This window comes from Ictidomys tridecemlineatus, chromosome 2 (assembly GCF_052094955.1).
Source record: "Ictidomys tridecemlineatus isolate mIctTri1 chromosome 2, mIctTri1.hap1, whole genome shotgun sequence".
Classification (NCBI taxonomy): domain Eukaryota; kingdom Metazoa; phylum Chordata; class Mammalia; order Rodentia; family Sciuridae; genus Ictidomys; species Ictidomys tridecemlineatus.
This window is the reverse complement of record NC_135478.1, coordinates 6189732-6211176: the sequence shown is the minus strand read 5'-3', so window position 1 is coordinate 6211176 and position 21445 is coordinate 6189732. Positions and strand designations below refer to the sequence as shown.

At 42.2% G+C, this 21445-nt stretch overlaps 1 protein-coding gene across 1 annotated transcript; it reads right to left on the bottom strand.

Moving 5' to 3' along the window:
* Positions 1 to 8245: 8245 nt before the first annotated feature.
* On the bottom strand, positions 8246 to 9551 carry LOC144370724 (olfactory receptor 7D4-like). The gene is made up of 2 exons (XM_078031702.1): positions 8641 to 9551; positions 8246 to 8369 (listed from the first exon to the last, which is right to left on the bottom strand). Exons 1-2 carry the CDS (start codon positions 9549 to 9551, stop codon positions 8246 to 8248), a joined length of 1035 nt encoding a protein of 344 aa, XP_077887828.1.
* Between the last annotated feature and the right edge of the window lie 11894 nt (positions 9552 to 21445).

Sequence of the window (21445 nt, the reverse complement as noted above, 5' to 3'; positions counted from 1 at the left end):
AATTTCAGGCTTAAATGCTCTCACGAAATCTAGTATTAAATTGTCATCAATTATTTAGACAGTTTCAAAGCTGGTTTGGTGACATCTTTTCCTAAATCATCTTAAACCTGTTGTGAATGTCGTACTCTGTCTCTGCTCATCAATGCTAGTTTTGGGTGTTGCTGAAAATCACCATCTCAGGTCTTTTCCTGCCCCCTTATGAGAAATGACATCATCTATCCATTCCTTGAAAGATATCAGAGTGTTCATTCATCTCAAGACATTCATTGGGATCTATTTAATTTGAAGGGATTTCTTTAGCCACTAAGAACCTTGAACTGATTTTTGTTTGTTTTTCGTGTGTGACGATTTGTGATTTGATCCTCGAATGAGGGATATTTCTAAAAGCATAGAATGAATCCCCATATTGTATCATTTTTACAAATATCACAGCTCTAGTGAAAATGACTATCTGGTCTTGAAAAGAAAAGTAGGTTGCTGTTTTTTGAAAAGCTGGTTCATTTATTCGTTTCTTCAGTTCAAATCTCAGTGTGATTTTGGTGTGCATTTTCTGGTGGCTAAATACGGTGAACATTTTTTCTTGTACAGTTGGCTATTTGCATTTCTCATTTTGAGAAGTGGGTGTTCAATTCGTTTGACCACTTACCGATTGGGTTATTATTATTTTTTTTAAATTTGAATTGTTTTTGTTTTGAATTCTAGTACATCTGGGATCACAGCCCTGTTTCAGAGTACAAGCTGGGCACAACTTTCTCCCAGTCTGACAGTTGCCTCTTCACTGTGTTTTATCCTTTGCTATGCAGGAGACCTTTTTGATTTAATGTCATCCTGTTTATTGATTCCTTCTTTATATCCCGAGCAATGGGGTTATTCAGGAAGTCTTTTCAAACACCTAAAAGTGGAAGTATTTGCCCTATTTTTTTCTCCTCATATTTGTGATGTTCAGGTTTTATAGCAAAAAAAAAAAGGCAGGCATAAAGAATAAAAAGAGCAATAAGTGCTGGCTAGGATGTGGGAAATAAAAGAAACTTTTATACACTGCTGGTGGGGATGTAAATTAGTCCATCCACTATGGCAATCAGGAAGGAGGTTTTCCTAAAAAAGGTAAAAATGCATCCACCATATGATCCAGGTATAAATAGCCTACCTTGGTACTGGTCAAAAAGGACGAAGTTATTAGAGTTTTGAGATACACAAGCGCCCATATTTATTGCTGCACAATTCACAATAGCCAATTTGGAAATCAGCCTAGGTGACCATTCTGGGATAAAGAACAGGTGGTGTATAATTGGAGAGCATGATATTGAGCAAATTACGTGAGACTCAGAGAATAAAGTAATATATATATATATATAAATAAAAAAATATATATATATATACACTCACTGATGATGTGGAAGCTATGAGGGAAAAAAGGGGACTCCTAAAATTGGAAGGGAAACAAGAAGAATAGAGGAAGAGGAATTGGGAGAGGCCAAGGGGATGTGGAGGGATAGCATTCAGGAATGAAATTAATCAAATAGTGTCTTTATGTAAGCATGACCACAATCAGTCTACCGTTCTGTGTAATCAATATGCACCAATTGTGTAGATTTTCAGAATAATTTTAAAATTTAAGTATTTTATATGAGAATGTGCATGTGGAGGAATCCCAGGGGAAGTGGCGGAGGGGCCTGCAGGAGTCCTGAGAGAACAAGGGAGACTGCCAAGCATGTTCTTCTCTCTGCCTGTACCCTGGAGGGGGAAGGATGGGGAAGAGGACAGCTGGAGTAGGCATTGCTGACACTCAGGCCAATTTAAAGGATCAGAGACCATAGGATGCGTTACAAAGTGAGAGAAGAAGGACATTCCTCTACACAGGACAGGGAAATGAAATGGAGCCAAGTTCAGCTGTGTCATCTGAGGGACTAAGCACTGCAGATGTAGAGTCTGGAAATATTAGCTCTAATTATTGCTGCTGTTACTTTATTAACAATGGTAAATTGTAGTAAGAAGAGGAAGTTGTCTTGCTGTAACACAGGAGAGAAAAGTTTCAGCTCTGTTTAAAACCTTCCCTTTCCCTTGGATATACTGACACCGGGCTTCATTGACACTCACTAGGGGCTCTTTAAACATAATGATGCTTATATATTTCCAGAAATAAAAAATGCAATGAGAAAGTATTCATACATTTTCTGTTAAAATGTTAAAGATTTTCTCAGAAAATTAAAAACAGAATTAATAAATGTGGTCTCAGTGGCATGTATCCCAGCTACTCATGGAGCCAAGGCAAAAATATTTCTAGAGTCCAGGAGTTCAGGCTCAGCGAAGTGCCATAGGAAGACCCCATTGAAAACTAAATCATGATTAAAAGAGTGTTAATTGTCATCCTGTAATTACAGCTCTGGGTTTGCCTATTCACATACAATTGGAAGCAGAGTATTAGATGTGTACCTCACATTTACTGTAGTGGACTTCCTTCACCACTAGGGGGAGAACTAGAGCTGTGGAGTGAGGCACAGGAAGGAAAATGGTTTTTATTTACAGGTAGCTTTGAGGAATACAGAGGAGAGCTATTTTCTGTCTCAAATCTCCACCTTCTAGGAATTAGGGGCACACAAAGCTTTTATAAGACAGATAAAAGGGGGCTAAAAGGCAACTGACATGCATATGTAGCCGGTGACAGGCTGCATTCATCAGAAAGGAGCATAGACTGGATTTGGCCAGCCCTGGTCAGGTCCAGCTATCTCTGCTCACCTTCCAATCTCAGTGTGAAGACGTTGAGGAGCTAATTTATCAGCAGCACTATTCACAGGACCAGCAGGTGGGAGAAAAGCAAGCGTCCAGGTACAGAGGAGTGAAGCCAACCAACACGGCATGTGGGTAGAGCAGAGTAGCCACTGCCCTCACCAGAAGGACATTTCCCATATGTCACAAAAGGCTGAGCCTGGAGGACATTGTGCTTGGTGACATAAGCAGCCACAGAAAGGCAGAGGCTGGCCTGCACTTCCATGGGGCACCAGGCACTGACATTCACAGAGAGGGGGACAGGAGCAGGGCTGTGAGGGCAGGGGACAGAGAGTGAGGAGTTAGTGTGGATGGTAAGAGAATGAGGTTTGTAGGACAAAATGTGTCTTGAGTATGGACATTAATGATGTTTGCAAAACACCAAGAGCATGATTCAGGCCTTAAAAGTGTCAACTTAAAGTGGTTGTAACCATAGAACTTTTATGTGTATTTTACCACAATTTAAAAATTAATTCGTAAAAAACATTGAAGGAACACTTTCTGAGTAGCCTCATTGATGTCCCTCTCCTAGATGGAGCTTTGTGAGACCACCCACCCCTCATGTCTCCCTCTTCATGCACGGAAAAGCCCTTCTCAGGTACAGTCCCCCACTCACCCTGGCCCCTCTCTCTCCCTCAGCCAGGAAACTGCAGAGAGGACAACAGTTAGCACCATCGAGGGAGATGCTGATCTTTCCTCTGCCTGTTTTTGGTTAGAATCACATAAGTGTCCAGGTTAGAATGAGGGGGCCAATGGGTCTCCAGGAGGAGTGCACGCAAGGACAGGGCTTTCTCACTCACCACCTTGGTCCCCTCCTCACTCCAGCACCTGGAAGAAGGATCTTTGATGGTACAGAGATTCATGTAAAAACTGGATGCTCCTTTTAAGGTCTCCAAATGTTTTTAGAAATAAAGGACAGGAACGATGTGTAATGAGCCCCTAAGGGTTAGAGATTACAAAAAGAAAAACAACAACAAAACTTATGGATTATCACAAAGTCCTCAGCACCCAGCCTCCCAGAGCCACACACAGGGGACAGGAAAGAGACAAAGAATGATGAGGTGGGTATTCTCCAGAAAGAAGAAGGTTATTTCACCACTGTGGCCCCACAACTGGCGTGCATCTTAATTCCCAAAGGGCTTGTTAAACACACATATTTGAGGTCTATTGGAGAATCTGGCAATGACTAGATCTTCAGAGAGATTCTAGAATTTTCCTTCTGTCCCGATTCCAGGTGATGCTGATTCTGTTGGTCCAGAAACTCCACCTTGAGAGCCAGGAGTGGAGAACATGGACATTTGCAAGTCTTTCCTACGTGGCAATGAACGTAAAATTGGTGCTAAGTAGTTACTGGTGTCAGGAAACCTAAAACAAAATCATAATCAGCTTCAGATAAAAGGAATTCATTCTATTTCTTTTAAGGAATTGCAATAGCTGGAGACCCAGCGTCCGTCACTGGAAGAGGACTGAGCATGCTGTTCCTGGAGAGGAGGCCTGGACTCAGGATGAGTGGGGTCCTTGACACACACGATGGAAAAGAATTTCAGCTCATGTCAGTCAGAGACACGGAGATTCATTTAGGAAAGCAGAGGCACATACCATGTATCAGGGAAAGCTCGGTCCTATTAGGTAGGACCTAATAGGAGACAGAGTATTAACCTGTCTAATACCTGGAGACAGGGTATTAACAAGAAACGGATGGAGGACAAGACAGAGACCAGTGTTGTCCTTGTTTACAATAAATCCCATTTCCATGAGAACCTCAGGCACTGGGGACATCACCATGACAACTCCTGTCACTGAGGACTTATCACCATGACAACTCTTGCCATAGGTTCAAATTTTAACATGATTAATGGAAATAAAATGGATAGTATTCTAACTATGTTTTCTAAAGTAACCGATGGTGGGGGAGGGATTGGAAAATATTTAAATCAGGTATCTTAAGACAACCAACTGGAGAAAATGGAGTGAGGTCTTCAATCAGGTCTGTGTAGGCAAGAGAACACCCCACAGTTCAGGATATGTATAGACCCTAATTTGCAGACATTGGGGTCTTGAGCCTCCCTCTGGGCCCACTGCATTCCACCTAATGGAGTGCCATCTTTACCTTCAATTAACCTGTACTCTGTTACTTCTTGGTGTCTTGCTCAGTTCTTTGTTCCTGACACTAAGATCTTGGACGAAATCCCAATGGCAACAGTTCCTGTCCCTGATGCTGATTCAATAACCAGGACAAGGTTTTTAGAAAAAAAAAAGAAAAACAAAGGAAGAAAGAAATTTGACTGCTTTGCTAGCAAAGGAGATCTGCAAGAGCCTCCTCATATCACAGAGGCTGCCATTGCACTTGCTGGAGACAGAAGGCTTTAGAGGGGATGCAGGGCTCCTCTCCAGATATTATTCTGTAGAGTGCATAAGGCGATGAACAATGCACGGATTAACCCTGGGTGAATACGGGGTACCTTTCAGGATTACAGAATTCCCTAGAATTTGAGAAAGAATGGTCTGAGAAAGAGACTTACCTGGGTGTGACTAGTCTAGAGAGACCTGTGGATCTTCACAATGACAGCCCTGTCCTTCCTTTGATCTGCTTTCTACCTGATGCTCTTTTTTAATGTTTTATATACCACTAAAAGTCTAGGAGTAAGTGGTATGTGTTCTGAGGAGAAGGGACAGTAAATGACAAAATCCCACCTGGACAAGTTGTTGGGAACACACTATGACAGGGGGAGGCCAGTGGCAGTTTGTGGAGCCCAAGGTCTGATGCGTTCTGCTGTTCATCAGCTGCCTGTATAGGAAGGGGAAGCAATGGCCCAGGACATGCCGGTTCCACAGCACTGTGCCTGGCACAGTGACACCTGCTGTCATCCCAGGGATTGTGGACTCTGAGAAAGGAAGATTGACAGTTTGAGTCAACCTGGGTCACTGAGGAGAACCTGTCCCAAATAATTAAAACAAAACAAAAAAACAGGCAGAGCGCTATCCTAGCATGTGCAAGGCCCTGGGTTCAACCCGCAAACCTCTCAGCTCACAAAATGAGGATGTACACCGAGCTCCCCCGCTCTCCTCGACAGGCTCTAAACCAAAGAATAGCCATTCATGATCTCGGCTCACACAGGGGTAAATTCAGAGTAGAGGTCCTTGCTGTGTAACTAGCATGACTTATAGATTCACTGCTTGTTCAGGCAGCATGGCGTGGTGGGCACAGTGTGGACTGTGGGTGCTCAGTGTCCAGACCTCTATTAACCCTCATGAGCTGTGCAATTATGGGGACATAAATCAACCTCTGTGTGCCTCTGCATACCCATCTATAGCACAGGAACTGACATTAATTCATTTAAAAATTAAAAACAGAACGTAAGTAAAGGTAGATGCAACAAATGACCATGTAGAGACAAGGAGAGGACAGGACCCCAGAGAGCTGAACCAGGCACCCCTGGTGGGATCTGGGAGGGGTACCCAAGGGCCCAGTGTGAGCTGAGGGTGTGTGCAGGGCAGGGGTGAAGGCTGAGAGTCCAGCCCTTTCCTCTTTGGCCTGGTAGAAACAAGGACAAGAATGGGAAGTAAGCCACCTGCAAGTATGGACTGCTCCAGGCTCCCTTCATCTGGAGAACCCAGAGAAGCCTGTGTAACTGCACTGGGTTCCCGTCAGGCAGAGCAGACCCTACTGCAAAGGAAGCTCAGAGATGACAAAGGTGATTTCATAAACACGAAAAGTCCGTTGTAATCACAAGAGAGGCAATTCTGAATTTGCACCCACCTGATGGTTACTTGAATGAATTTTTACTATAGACAAACAAAAAAATATCCTGGGTGAATTCACCACACATCTTCTCATAATTGTTCAACAAGGAGACTAAGAAAATCAGAAAGCATCTCCCAGATTTGAATATGATTTCCACATTGGACTGATGGGAAATGCAGAGAACTGTAACTATAGGATCCACATGTCTTTTAATCTCAGCTCGCTGGGAGACTGAAGCAGGAGGACTTCAAGTTCAAGGCCAGCCTTGTCAATGGTGGTTGACTTTGTCACAAAATAAAAAATGAAAAATGTCATAGCTCAGTGGTACAGTGCTTCACATTTCTATCCTCAGACCAGATAAACAACAATAGCAAAAAGAAAAAGAAAAAAAGGAAGGAAGAAAAAAGACTAGGTATATATTTAATCAGCACAGATGGACTCTTTACTAAAATATGAACAAAAGCAATATTTAGGCAACTTTTTTGTTTTGTTTTGTTTTGTTTTGTTTTTGGTATCAGGGATTAAACCCAGAGGCACATAACCACTGATCAACAGCCCCAGCAATGATCAGTTTATATTTTGAGATAGGGTCTTACTGAGTTGTTTATGGCCTTGGTATATTGCTAAGGATGGTCTTGAACTTGAGATATTCCTGCATCAGTATCTGCAGTCACTGGGATTACAGGCAAATACCACCATGCCCAGTTATAGGCATATTTTTAAATACAGAGAATTAAAATTATATGGGCAGAACATTCTCTGACCACAACGCAACAATGTCAAGATAAATCACAGAAGCATGAAAAGGGACCCTCGTTGAGTCTGGATACTGAGAAATGCATTTCTATATCATACATAAATTACATAAGAAAACATAATGGATTTTTCGCAAGTTCAGTTATCTTTATAAATTCTGGCAGAAAGGAGGAGAAAAATCAAGAGGACATTGATGATAATTGAAAGGGAAAGGGGTGAAGTGGGAAGTGATTTAGTGAGGATTAAGTGGTTCAGTGGAAAGAGGGCGTGTCTCACATGTGCAGGGCCTGTGTTCAATCCCCAGAACCACACTTCCTGATAAAATTTCATTAATATTTGATGTAGAAGAAAGAAAACATCTGTTACAATTTTACTAATCCAGGATGTATACCAATAACTACTGCTTTAATTCTACTTGCTTAATGCAATCAATTTTAGTGTATATACCAGACACTAAAATAGCTCACACACACAGATAAGACAGATATAGTCCCTAAATAACTACCAACGTGTGACACTTGTCTGACCCTTGCACAGGTGTGGAAACTGAACTCGGAGAGCCAAGGTGATGCGTCTGTGATATGGAGTAAAACATAGGAAAACAGGGTGTCTTACAAAGCTATTTTCTTAAAGCCCATAGTTGACCATTGGCTAGGAAAACAGGATTAAGTCAGACTCAGGATTCTGGCATCCTGCTTTTTTGTTTTGTTTTGCTTTTTAGTTGTAGATAGACACAATATTTACTTATTTGTTTTTATTTTTATGTGGTGCTGGGGATCGAACCCTCACGCATGCTAGACAAGCACTCTACCCCTGAGCCACAACCCCGGGCCATGGCTACTGTTTTAATCAGCTCTTCATGGCAGTGACTGAAATGACTGAAGAGAACAACACAGGGGAGAAAAAGGAGAAAAGGTTTATTTTAGGCTCATGTTTTTTGAGGTGCAGTCCATAGTTGTCCACGTTCATATCTGTGGACTAGAGGTAAGTCAGAGCAGCGTGGCAGAGAAAGCTTCTCGGCTGATGATTGACTGATGGCAGCCAGAATGGAGACGGAGAGAGGGACCTGAATCGAAATTTGTCATTCAAGGACATGCCCCCAGTGATATACTCAACCTAGCCATATCCCACCTGTCTACAATTACCTCCCAGAAATATATTAAATTATTAATGAATTAATCCACCAATATGGTTACCATCTCATAGTGTACTCATATCACCTCTGACACTCCTGCATTGCCACATGAGCTTTTATAGGGACATCTCATATCCAAACCATAATATATGCCCAATGTTTCACTGTCTATGACTCACTCTAGAAGCCCACACCAGGACATTTGACAGATCACAAGGAAGAAAATGCTCCTAAGATGAGTTTTCTCAGGGCCCCCTTCATGTCCCTGTTCCTCAGGCTGTAGATGAAGGGGTTCAGCATGGGGGTGACCACGGTGTACATCACCGAGGCCATGGCACTCATTCTGGGAGAATCAGTCACAGCAGAACTCAGGTAAACCCAAATAGAAGCCCCATAGAACAGGGAAACCACAGACAGGTGAGTCCCACAGGTAGAAAAAGCTTTATACTTTCCACCAGTGGACGGGATTCTCAGGATGGAGGAGACAATTCGAGCATATGAGAAAATTATCCCAGAGACAGGACCAAAACCCAAGAGGATGGTTGCTAACAATAAAATAGTGTTATTGACGAGGGTATTAGAACAGGCCACCTTGAGGATCTGAGTCAGATCACAGAAGAAGTGGGGGATCTCCGGGTGTTTGCAGAAAGACAGATGCAGCAACATCAGAGCGTGCACCAGGGCATCCACAGTGCTGACGAGCAGACAGATCAGGACCAGCAGGACACAGAGGTGGGTGTTCATGATGACCATGTAATGCAAGGGGTGGCAGATGGCCACATAGCGATCATAGGCCATCACGGTCAGCAGTAAGTTGTCCATACATAGAAAAACCATGAAAAAATATGCCTGAGTGAGGCAGCCTGCATAGGAGATGGCTTTGCTTTCTGTCTGAATGTTCAGCAGCATCTTAGGGACTAAGGTAGAGGTACTACAGATGTCAGTGAGGGCCAGGTTGGAGAGGAAGAAGTACATGGGGGTGTGGAGGTGGGAGTCAGAGCTGACGGCCAGGATGATGAGCAGGTTCCCAAGCACTGTCACCAGGTACATGGACAGTAGCAGTCCAAAGAGGAGGGGCTGCAGCTCTGGGTCCTCTGAAAGTCCCAGGAGGAGGAATTCTGCAACCCGTGTTAGATTTTCTGGCTCCATGTTGTTGAAGACCCTGCTGGAGGACAGGGACAAGGTGACGATGGAACACACAGAGATCAGTGTGGGACAGAGGACTTTGGCCCATGACTTAAAATATGGAATCTTTAAGAAATTCTTCCCTTCAGTTTCTCCTACTCAATTCTTTCTTTACCCACTAATTCTTGACTAAGTTTTTGCATTCTAATTCAGAAAATTAAGTGTGTGCATTTTAATACCACAATTCAATAACAAACATGTGGTATTTATATTTGAGAACCTATGAAGTTTGAATGCTACTTTAAATCTAGTCTTAAACTCTAGTAGTTCCTTAGTAATGCATCCAACTTGATCAGATGACAACATTATACTATAGAAGGTCAAGCATGTAGCTCATATAATTTCTCTGAATATTTTCATCTTTTCTAGTTTTAGGTATATGCTAAAAATTGTAATCTCACATTCTCTACTACCTTATTGTAAGAAATGATACCATTCTTGTATTTATTCAAATATTACATGTTTCAAAACCACACCAACCAACTCCTTTGGGACCTATGTAATTTCAATTAACAATATTTTGCCACAGAACCTGCAGTGTGTAGTTCACATGATTTCTCTGTATATGCTCATCTCTTCTGATTTCAGGTATCACTAAAAATTATAACCTTATTATGCTCTACTACCTTATTGTAATAAATCCCATTATTCATGCATTTATTCAAATATTTTATATTTTAAGTCTGCCTCAATGAACTCTTTTGGGTTCTATATAATTTTAATTATTGGGTCCCTAGATTTGCTATTTTTCATTTTGAATGATGATTCATCATATTTCTTATATTCCTACATGAAGGTCATTATTAAAAAGTAGAGTCTATATTTTGCCTACTAGAGAAACATCACACCCAAAGTAGAAATTCCCACCTCCCAACCTCTCTTAGTGGTGCTGGCAACTCACCACAGATGGACACCACCCTCTCTCCCTTTGTATTTTCTACTTGGAGACAGGGTGTCATTTAGTAGCCCAGGCTGGCCTCCAGTTTGTGATCCTCCTGCCTCAGCCTCCCAGGAAAGGGAAAGATACGTGTGGCCCACTGCGCCAGGCTATCATCTGATCTTTAAAACAAGAATAAGTTGCTACACCTTCTAGTGCTCACTGTGCCTTCCCGGAGCCTCAGTATCTGGCCCTTCTAATACTTTCACATGTGCTGATGAACTCCTGGCCATCCTTACCTTTCATAGCAGGCAGAAAATCCGCAAGATTGAAAAATTCTAAGAGCTAGTGTGCAAATATATTACTGAACAAGGTTTTGCCATGTCAAAATGAAACTATTCTAGTCAGGCCATGGTGGTGCACGCCTGTGATCCCAAAGGCTTGGGAGACTGAAAGAAGGAGAATCAAGAGTTCAAAGCCAGCCTCAGAAAAAGCGATGTGCTAAGCAACTCATTGATACCCTGTCTCTAAATAAAATGCAAAATAGGGCCGGAAAGTTGCTCAGTGGTCTAGTGTCCTTGAATTCAATCCCTGGTACACCCCACCCTCACTGCTCAAAATGAAACTTTTCTAGTTCTATGCATGCTGCTGGGAATGAGAGAAAATGAAATAAGCCAGTCAGGAAAAAAAAAAAAAAGAATACTGCTTGTTCTCACTCAGATATAAAGGCTGGAAAATTGAGGTCCTGGAAAGAGAGAGTAGAGTAGTGATCAATGAAGCCCAGGACAGGAGGGAGACAGGAGAAACAAGAGGTCAGATACAATGTACCAAATACAGGTGGATGGGATAAATACCGTTTTGATGTTTGCAAAATCTGCTACAGTTTTTCAGATATTATTCTGACACTGGCATTTGAATGCAGAAGTGCTCAGACATTGATTATATTCCCGGGCATTTTATTTTTATGTTGAAAGATAGACTTGCTGATTTTCCAAGTCTGGCATTGAACTTGAGAGCCTCCTGCTTCAGCTGGTGAGAAGCTGGGATCACAGGCATTTGTCAATGAGTACAGTGTATTACATATTTTATAATGAACTGGAAGAGATGAGTTCAAAAGTTCCTAGCCCATGGAAATGAGGAATGTTTAAGGAGATGGAAATCCCAATAACCATGATCTGATTATTGTACTTTGTGCATATATTTCTACTATCTCTGTTATCTACATAGACCTATCACAAGGTACACTAAATATATGTCCAAATTTTATGTGTTAATTAAAAATTTAAAAATATATAACCAAAATTATTCATCTAAAATGTGAGCTTTGCAAGTGGAGGGAGGGTGGCAGGCACGGGCTCTGGAGAGAGGAAAGGAGCGGAGCAAGCAGTTTTCCCTGTGCATTCATCTGTCTGGGGAGGGAAAGGGCACTGCAGGATCAGCCAACGCTAACTTCCAGGCAAGTGTTGGGATCACAGACCACGGGATGTTTATGAAGCAAAGGAAGAAGGACATTAATTTATTAAAATGGAGAGAAAAGAAGCTCAGCAATGTTTGGGTGCTTCCAATGACTAAGGCTCTGTGGCTAAGTTATTGCTGCTGTTATTTTTATTAGGAATAGTAAGGTTAAAGATGCAGCAGCAGAAGATTTGGTACCACAGGGAGAGGCCTGGAGCAGGAGAGGAAAGGTGCAGCGAGGTGTGGGATGGTCCCTGGGCCTCACTTTCCTGACCCACAGGCTGTGAGCTGCCTCACTATTCCTCACTGAACACTCTGGATGCATGAATGGAATGCACACTTGAAAATTTTAAAATGCAAGAGTGGAGTCTTGACCATTTTCTGTGTCACAATATCGAAAATTTCCTCGGAAATTTGGAAAAGGTTTTCTGAAGGATTCAGCAATTCTACCTCTGTGTCAGGGTTTCTACCTATACTAATCAAAACCAGGGTGTCAAAGAGATATTTGTACACACTTGTTCCTAGCACCATTGTTCACAAGAGCCAGAGGGTGGGAGAAACCCCATGCACAGACAAAAGGGCACACATAGGGCTCTATGCAGACAGTGAATTAAGTAAAACTCAGCATTTAAAAGGGAGGAAACCTTTCTTTTTCTTTTTTAATTCTTTGTTAACATTCTGCAGATCAAGGAGTATTTAACATCTTTCAGCCAAAGATACCACCTCCTCCTGTTCTTGGGAGCATCACCTCCATGTCCAGTTCAGAAATGTCCTGGACCAGGCAAGGCAGGGCCAAGGCTTCAGTACTCACCAGCTCTGTCCCTCTACTTCAGCATCCTGGGGGCTGATCCTTGCATGCAACAGAGGGCAGAGAGGACTGGGTGGTTCTCTAAGTGGTTCTTACAAATAAATGGACAGGATTCTTCCATAATGAACCCCAAGGGGTTAGAGATACAAGACAGTGAGAATCACAGAGCTCTCGATACCCAACCTCCCAGTTGCTATCTCCAGAGAGCAAAACAGAGGGAGGGTGCTATGTTGGCTATTCTCCAGAAAGACAAAGATTGCTCTTCCACTGTGGCCCTCAGGCTTAGTGCACACATCAATTACTGAGAGGGCCTGTCAGAGTACACATCCTGGGCCTTCCCTGGAGTCTCAGACTTATTAGGGTTGGCCTGTGGTCCTAGGAGTTCTGTTCTACCACGTTCCCAGGTCGTGTGCTGCAGCTAGACCAGGAACTCCACTTTGACAACTCACAGTGTAGGGCATCGAAATTGACAATATCCCACTAAAGGACAGTTGCTGTGATATCATTGCCCAGAAGATCCTGGTGTCAGCAAACTCACAGAAAAACCAACCATCAGGCCACAGTCAAGGGCATTTGTTCTAGGACTGTTAGGAATTGCAATAGCCATAGACCCAGGGGACAGGAGCAACTAATAGTGTGTCGTGACAGAGTTTAAAAATGAGAAAATCACAACTGTACAAGTTGTTCTCCATAAATTAGGATGGGTGGAAGCAAATAGTCAAGTGATAGGTCTGAACACCTATTGGCTATTGTTGATGATCAGTTGTGAACACAGCAAGAGTAAGTGAGGGTCCAGGAACTGTAGGTCCTGTGGTTTGGCTCAATACTAAGTATTCAGTGGAGAAGATGCATGGGCCCTCCACTCTGGAAGGTTTCCCAGCTCCATGTAAAGAGCTCTGATACAAGGTGCAGCCATTTTGTAATCTCAGTCCACACACATGCAATTCCAAAAGTAGGGTTCTCTGTTGTGTGCCCACGATGGATTGTACATTCAATACTGCTTGGGGTAGGAGGCAGGGTGGGGGCAATGGGGACTTTGGACAGTTTGGATTCAATATTTACTAACCCATACCAGCTGACATTACTCCACCTCTATATGCTTCTGCTCCATCATGTGTAATACAAGATGTAAGAGTAGATCAACTAACACAATTTTTTAAATATTTTTTATTTTTTTTAATGGGGATTGAACCCTGGAGCCTTTTGCCACTGAGTTTCATCTCCTATTTTTAATTTTAAGGCAGGTTCTCACTGAGTTGTGGAGGCTGGCCTCAAAATCCTCCTCCCTCAGGCTTTTGGTCTGTGCCACTCTGCACCACTCCACCCAGGATTTTAAAAATTTAAAATCTGTAGCTGGGTGTGGTGGCACATGCCTAAATCCCAGCAGCTTGGGAGGATGAGACAGGAGGCTTGTGAGTTCAAAGCCAGCCTCAGCAAAAGTGAGGCGCTAAGCACCTCAGTGAGACCCTGTCTCTAAATAAAATACAAAATAGGGCTGAGGATGTGGCTCAGTGGTCGAGTGATCCTGAGTTCAATCCTTAGTACCAAAAAAAATATTAAAGTCTGTTTTCAATAACGACCATATGACAAATCTTAGTGTACAGATATGAAGAGGACAGAGCTCCTTAAATGTGATCTGAGCACCAGGACTGGTCTTATCCTGAAATTTAGGTGTCTGCAGGCTTAAGAGTGAAGGGTGAGAGTCAAGAATTCCCCTGGTTGGCCTGGGACCACACGGGGGTGGGTCTCAGAAGGAGAGAATGGGAAGCAAACCATTTGGAAGTATGAAGTATATCCAGGCTTCTCATCACCTGGAGCTTCTAGGAAAAGCTTGGGTAACTGGACTGTGCCCCCCAAAAAAGAGATTTCAATGCAAAGACATGCCAAGAGATAACAAAGGTAATTGCATAAACATCCAATGCACAAGGAAGTTTTGCAATTAAGAATTAATAGTCATTTATTGAACTTTTAAATGAATTAGAAGCAGATTAGCAAAGACAAGAACACACTTTATTATTTCAATATCATATTACTCCATGAGTAATAGTTTGATCAACAAAATCAGTAAAAATCAATAAGATTTGATGATGATTAACAAACTAGATTTGTTGAACATACATAAAAAATGTTTTCAATAATTTTATCACATTCATTGTTTATTTAGGACAAAAAAACAAAAACAAAACAAAACAAAAAAAAACCCCACTTCCTACTTTTGACCAGAGATGCTGTAGAAGACAAAGTTTTAATTGCAAAGAATTAAAATTTGCTAGAGAATATTCTCTGACCACAATGCAACTGGCTGAAAATAAATCATTAAAGCATAATAGAGATTTTTCCATATAATTAAATATTAAGAAATGCATTTCTCATTATATGTGGATTACATAAGAAATTTCCATGAATTTTGTTCAAATCCATTTGTTTGGAACAAATTACAGCAGAAATGAGGACAAAATGGGAGAAAAGTAAAAGGGAAGAGGGTGAAGTGAAGTTGATTTAATGAATAATTAATGTGGTGGCTGAAGACAGACACAAAAGAGTTATTATGCTTATAATTATATCCCCTGAAAGTTTACACATGTGGCGTTGTAGACCATAGTTACTGTTTATCTCTGTTCAATACAAATTTCTGTGTAGATACAATATATTGAATTATCTTAAGTGTTTGACGTTGGTCTAAAAATTTTATAGATGTGGAAACTGAAATCAGATAGTTGGCTTGGTTGGTAAATGAAATAGGAAAGTGGGGTTCTGGGAGTCCTGGGACAGCTGCTGCTGCTCATCCTCAGCCCAGGGCAGAGAAGCTCCTGCAGGGTGTGGCAGGGGCATGGGGGAGGTGACCTCAGGCACCAGGATGCAGACTCTGCCCTCCCTGGAAGTGGGAGTGCTCCCTGGGGAGGAAACCCCCCCTGACAGGCAGCTGAGGCCCCTGCACTCCACCTCCAGCCCCACTAGCCACCCCAGCTGGGAAGCCAGCGCCCTTCCTGTTGGGGGCAGCTGCACACTCTTGGGCAGGGCTGTCTCCTTCTGCCCCAGCAAGAGGCTCCAGTAAAGAGTCCTGTTCCCACTGTGGCTGTGCCTGTTCTGAATCTTCTGGTGGAGAAGCCACCCAGCCGCTCACAAGAGCACTGAGCCCTGGGGGGGGCCAGGAATCCTGACTCCCTCCGTGTCCAGTTCTCAGAGCCAAGGATTTAAGGGGGGGCTTTTAACACAAGTAGCTTGGTATTGGACCACTGTTTCCTAGTTTTACTCTGTTACCAAGTAACTCAACTCTGATTACCATTTTCACACCCATAAAACACTCAGAGAAATGTTTTATTTATTTATTTTGGTAGTGGGGATTGAAGGCTGGGCACTTACCAACTGAGCCACATCTCCATTTCCCTTTTTTGTATTTTACTTCGAGACAGGGTCTCATCGAGTTACTTAGGACCACACTAAGTAGCTGAGAGTGGCTTTGAACTTATGACCCTCCTGCCCTATCCTCCCAGGTCCCTTGGATCACAGGTATGAGCCACTGTGCCCAGCCTGAAAAGGTCAGACTCAATGGTATTTGGGGAATACTCTGAAATGTCTGAGACAACTCAATATATTGTATACACACAGAAATGTGTCTGTTTCAGCACAAATTAAACAGTAATTATTGGGACTACACCACCACATTAGTAAACTGGTGGGGCACAGTTACTTGCCTTCACATAATCAGAAATATATGATTTGTGTGTGTGTGTGTGTGTGTGTGTGTGTGTGTGTGTTCCAGCCCGCTATATTAAATATTCATTAAATCAATTCTCACTTCACTTCATTTTTCCCTTTATTTTCCTCTTCATTTTGCCTTCATTTTTGCTGGAATTTATACAAACACATGAATTAGAAAAAAGTCATTTATTTATCATGCAATCTAGATACAGGAGCTGAATTTACCTATCTGGAGCCTACCTTCTCTGTTTCTCTGCACTGGGATTTTTTTGGGGGGGTGAGCAGGGAACCAGGGATTGAAATAAGGGGTACTTAATCATAAGCCACATCCCTATTCCCCTTATTCTTTATTTTGAAACAGGGTTCAAGTTGCTTAGGGCCTTGCTAAGTTGCTGAGACTGACTTGGAACTTGCAGTCCTCCTGCCTCAGCTTCCTGAGCTGTTAGGATTATAGGTGTGCACCACCATGACCAAATGGGATTTGTTTTATGAAGCTTTTTAAACCATAGTCTTAATTAGAATAAGATATACTCCAATATGTATAATATGTCAAAATATAATCTACTATCATGTATATCTAAAAGGAACAAATGAAAAAACAATTAAAAAAACAAATAGTTTTTAATTGTTAGTTGATCATATTACACATGAAAGAGCAGAAGCATATAAAGGTTGAGTAATGTCAGTTGGTTTGGGTTAGTAATTGTTGGTACAAAGTGTCTAAAGTCCCCATTGTCCCAACCTGCCATCCGACCCCAAGCAGTATTGAATGTACAATCCATCATGGTCACACAGCAGGCAACTCTACTTTTGGAATTGCATGTGTGTGGACTGAGACTGCAAAGTGCCTGCACCTTGTTTCAGAGCACTTTAAATGGAGTGGGGAAGGCTTCCAGATGGAGGGCCTCTCGCATCTGCTCTACTGAATATTTTGAACTGGGCCAAACCACAGCAGCTACCATCCCTGGACACTTACCTACTCCTGCTGTGTCCAGAGCTGATCATCCATGACAATCAAAAGACTTTCAGACCCATAAGCTAGTCATTAGCTTCCACCAGTCCTAATTTGTGGAGAACAACTTGTACAGTTGCGATTTTCTCATTTTTAAACTGTGTCCTTCTCCCCTTCTATCACAACACATTACAGTTGCTCTTGACTCCTAAGTCTCTGGTTATGCCTAAAGGTCCTAGAACAAATGACCTTTATTCTGGCCTGATTGTTGGTTTTTCTGCAAGTTTGCTGATATCAGGAAGTTCTGAGCAATGGTATCAGAACAACTGCCACATATTGGGTCCTGGCCAATTGTAATGCAGTACACTGGGGGTTCTCAAAGTGGAGTTCTTGGGCCAGCAGGAACACATCATTTGGAAACTTGGTAGAACAGAACTCTTAAGATCACAGGCCAACCCTAGTAAGTCTGAGACTCTAGGGAAGGACCAGGATGGGTATTCTTACAGAGCCTTTTAGCTGTTGGCATGGCAGCAAGTCTGAGGGCCACAGTGGAAGAGTAATCTTTGTCAATCTGAGAATAGCCAATATAGCATCCTCCATTTGTTTGTTCCCTGGAGAGGGCAGCTGGGATATTTATTGAGAGCTCAGTGATTCTCACTGCCTTGTATCTCTGATCCCTTGAGGCTCATTATGGAGGACTCCTGTCCATTTATTTGTAAGAACCACTTAGAGAATCATCCAGTCCTCTCTGCCCTCTGTAGCATGCAAGGATCAGCCCCCAGGATGCTGAAGTAGAGGGACAGAGCTGGTGAATACTGAAGCCTTGGTCCTGCCTTGCCTGATCCAGGACATTTCTGAGCTGGACTTGGAGGTGATGCTCCCAAGAGCAGGAGGAAGTGGTGTCTGTGTCTGAATGAAACATGTTAAATACTTGTTGATCTGCAGAATTTCCTGGGTGAGGGAGAGAGATGGGACTGGGTGGGGGTGGGACCATTCACTAAGGAGGGCCTTCCCATGCATGAAGAGTGGGGGAAAAAGAGTGGTTAGTCCAAACTCCACCAAAGAAAAATATAAATAAAGTAAATCAGAAAGTGTTCCTTAAACATTTTTAAATTAAATTGTTTTTAAAATTGTGGTAAAGTGTACATAGCAAAAGTTAACATCTTGACCCTCTCTAAATGCAGTTCAGGGACAACAGGCACACTTACGATTGTTCAGCAATCATCACCAATATCCATCTTCAGGACATTTCTCATCTGGTAGAATTACACTCCATCCCCATTGATCAGGAGCTCTGCCTTCACTTCCCCTGGCCCTGGCTCCCAGTCCTCTGTTCTTGTCCTTATGAATTTCAACACATTGTGTCCTTCATAGAAGTGGAATCTCTGGCCTTTTTTTGTGCCTGGCTGATTTCCCTGAGCACAACATCCTCAGGGTCCACGCTGGAGCTTGTGAGACAGTTGCCTTCCTTTTAAAGGCGGAGTCTTTATTCATTATCTGCAGAGAGCACTTTTCATGAGCCCTTCCACCTGTCCATGGGTGCTGGAGTTTCTCCCAGCCTCTGGCTCTTGTGAATAATTATGTTAGGAACGAGTGTGTACAAACATTTCTTCGACACCCTGACTTTGATTATTTGTAGGTGGATACCTTTACATGGAGGTGGGGTTGCTGAATCCTTTGGGAATTCCTTTTCTGAATTTTGGAGGAAATTTTCAATATTTGAACACAGAAGATGTTCAAGACTTGTTCTTGCATTTTGAAATTTTCAAATGGGCAACTTCCATCCATGCCTCTAGAATATTTAGTAAATAATGAGGCAGCTGGCAGCCTGTGGATCAGGAAACCGAGGCCAGGCACCAGCCCACACCTCACTGCACATTTCCTCTCCCGGGTGCTCCAGTCCTTCCGCTGTGGTGCCACACGTCTGCTGCTGCATCTTCAACCACACTATTCCTAATAAAAATAACAGCAGCAATGACCCTAGCTACTGTTTAAAGTACATTCATTTTTTATAAAAGTCGTTTGTTCCTAGCACAGAAAACTTTTAAAATTAATTCATTATTTCTTAGAACCCACAGAGACTTCTTTGTTGGACGCACACAGGAAGATGTTGCTGAGCTTCTTTTCTCTCCATTTTCATAGATTAATATCCTTTTCCCCTTGCTTCATGAACATCAAGCAGTCTGTGATCCCGAAACTGGCCTGGAAGTTAGCGTTGGCTGATCCTGCAGTGCCCTTTCCCTCCGCAGCCAGATGGATGCACAGGGAAAACTGCTTGCTCCTCTTGTGTGCTCTCCCAGAGTCCATGCCTGCCGCCCTTCCTCTGCTTGTGTTATGAGTAAACATCCTTCCAAAGCTCACATTCTAGGTGAATAATTTCAGTTGTATATATATATATATATATATTTTCATTTTTCAGGTTGCATATGATGTAGAGTCACACCATTTGTGAGATCATACCCATGCATAGGGTAACAATTTCCATCTCATTTCACCATCTCTCCCCACCACACACCCTTTCCCTTCCCCTCCCTCCCCTCTGCTCAATACAAAGTTCCTCCATTCTTCCCTTGTTCCCCTTCAGTTGTATATTTTAAAATATTTAATTAACACATAAAGTTGAACATGAATTTAAGGTACATCGTAATAGGTCAATATGACAACTAAGTAGTAGATAGATATGCACAAAATACAATAATCAGATCACGGTTATTGGGATTTCCATCTCCTTAAACATTGCTCATTTCCATGAGTTGGGAACTTTTGAACTCATCTCTTCTGGTTCTTTATAAAATATGTAATACACTGTGCTCATTGACAAATGCCTATGATGCCAGCTTCTCACCGGCTGAAGCAGGAGGCTCCCAAGTTCAATGCCAGCCTTGGAAAATCAGCAAGTCTATCTTTCAACATAAAAATAAAATGCCTGGGAATATAATCAATGTCTGAGCACTTCTGCATTCAAATGCCAGTGTCAGAATAATAACTGAAAATCTGTTGCGAACTTTATAAACCATAGTCACCCTTTAGTGCTATAAATCATCAAAACTTATTCACCCACCTACCTGTACTTTGGTTCCTTCTATCTGACCTCTTGTTCCCCTGTCTCCCTCCAGTCCTGGCCTCTAGTGATCACTACTCTACTCTCACTTTTCATGACCTCAATTTTCTATCCTCCACATATCAGGGAGAACAAGCAGTATTCTTTTTTCAGGTTGGCTTATTTTACTTTCTCTTGTTTCCACCAGCATGCATAGGTCTAGGATAGTTTCATTTTGGCATGGCACACCTTGTCCAGTCACATATCTGCACACTGGCTTTTAGAATTTTTAATCTTGCAGATTTTCTGTCTCAGCTATGATAGGGTGTGGAAATACTATGTGAGGATGGCTGGGAGTTCATCACCACACATCAAAGTATTAGAAGGGCCAGACACTGAGGGTCTGGGCAGGCACAGTAACACTTGAAGGTGTAGCACGTTATTCTTGTTATAAAGATCAGATGGTAGCTTGGCATAGTGGGGCACACCTATCATTCCCTTTCCTGGAGGCTTAGGAAGGAGAATTGCAAACTGGAGGCCAGCGTGGGCTACTTAATGATACATTGTCTCCAGATGGAAAATACAAAGTGAGGGAGGGAGGAGTAGGTCTGTGATGCAGCAGCCCAGGGTCAGCACCAAGTAACACTCAAACAAAATTGTGGGAGGTGGGAATTTACACTTTGGGGGTAATGTTTGTATAATAGGCAAAATATAGACTCAAACTACCTTTTAATAATGTCATTCACTGTAGGAACATAAGAAAAATGTTGAATCACCATTCAAAAGGAAACAATAGCAAATCTAGAAGCCAATTAATTAATTTTATATAAGCTCCAAATGAATTCTTTGAAGCAGACTTAAAATATTTGAATAAATGAATGAATAAGTCATTTCTTACAATAAGAGCATGTGAGATTATAATTTTTAGCAATACCTGAAATCAGAAAAATATTATAATATTCAGAAAAAAATGTTGTGGTTGACACACTGGAGATTTTATGATAAAATATTGTAATTTTACCAA

Bases quoted from the DNA above. Each gene is read 5' to 3' on its own strand.
- LOC144370724 (XM_078031702.1), bottom strand. From the start codon at position 9,551: ATGGAGCCAGAAAATCTAACACGGGTTGCAGAATTCCTCCTCCTGGGA. The intron at 8,370-8,640 runs CATCTTAGGAGC...TGAGTATATCAC, and splicing joins AAGGGGGCCCTGAGAAAACT to TGGGGGCATGTCCTTGAATG.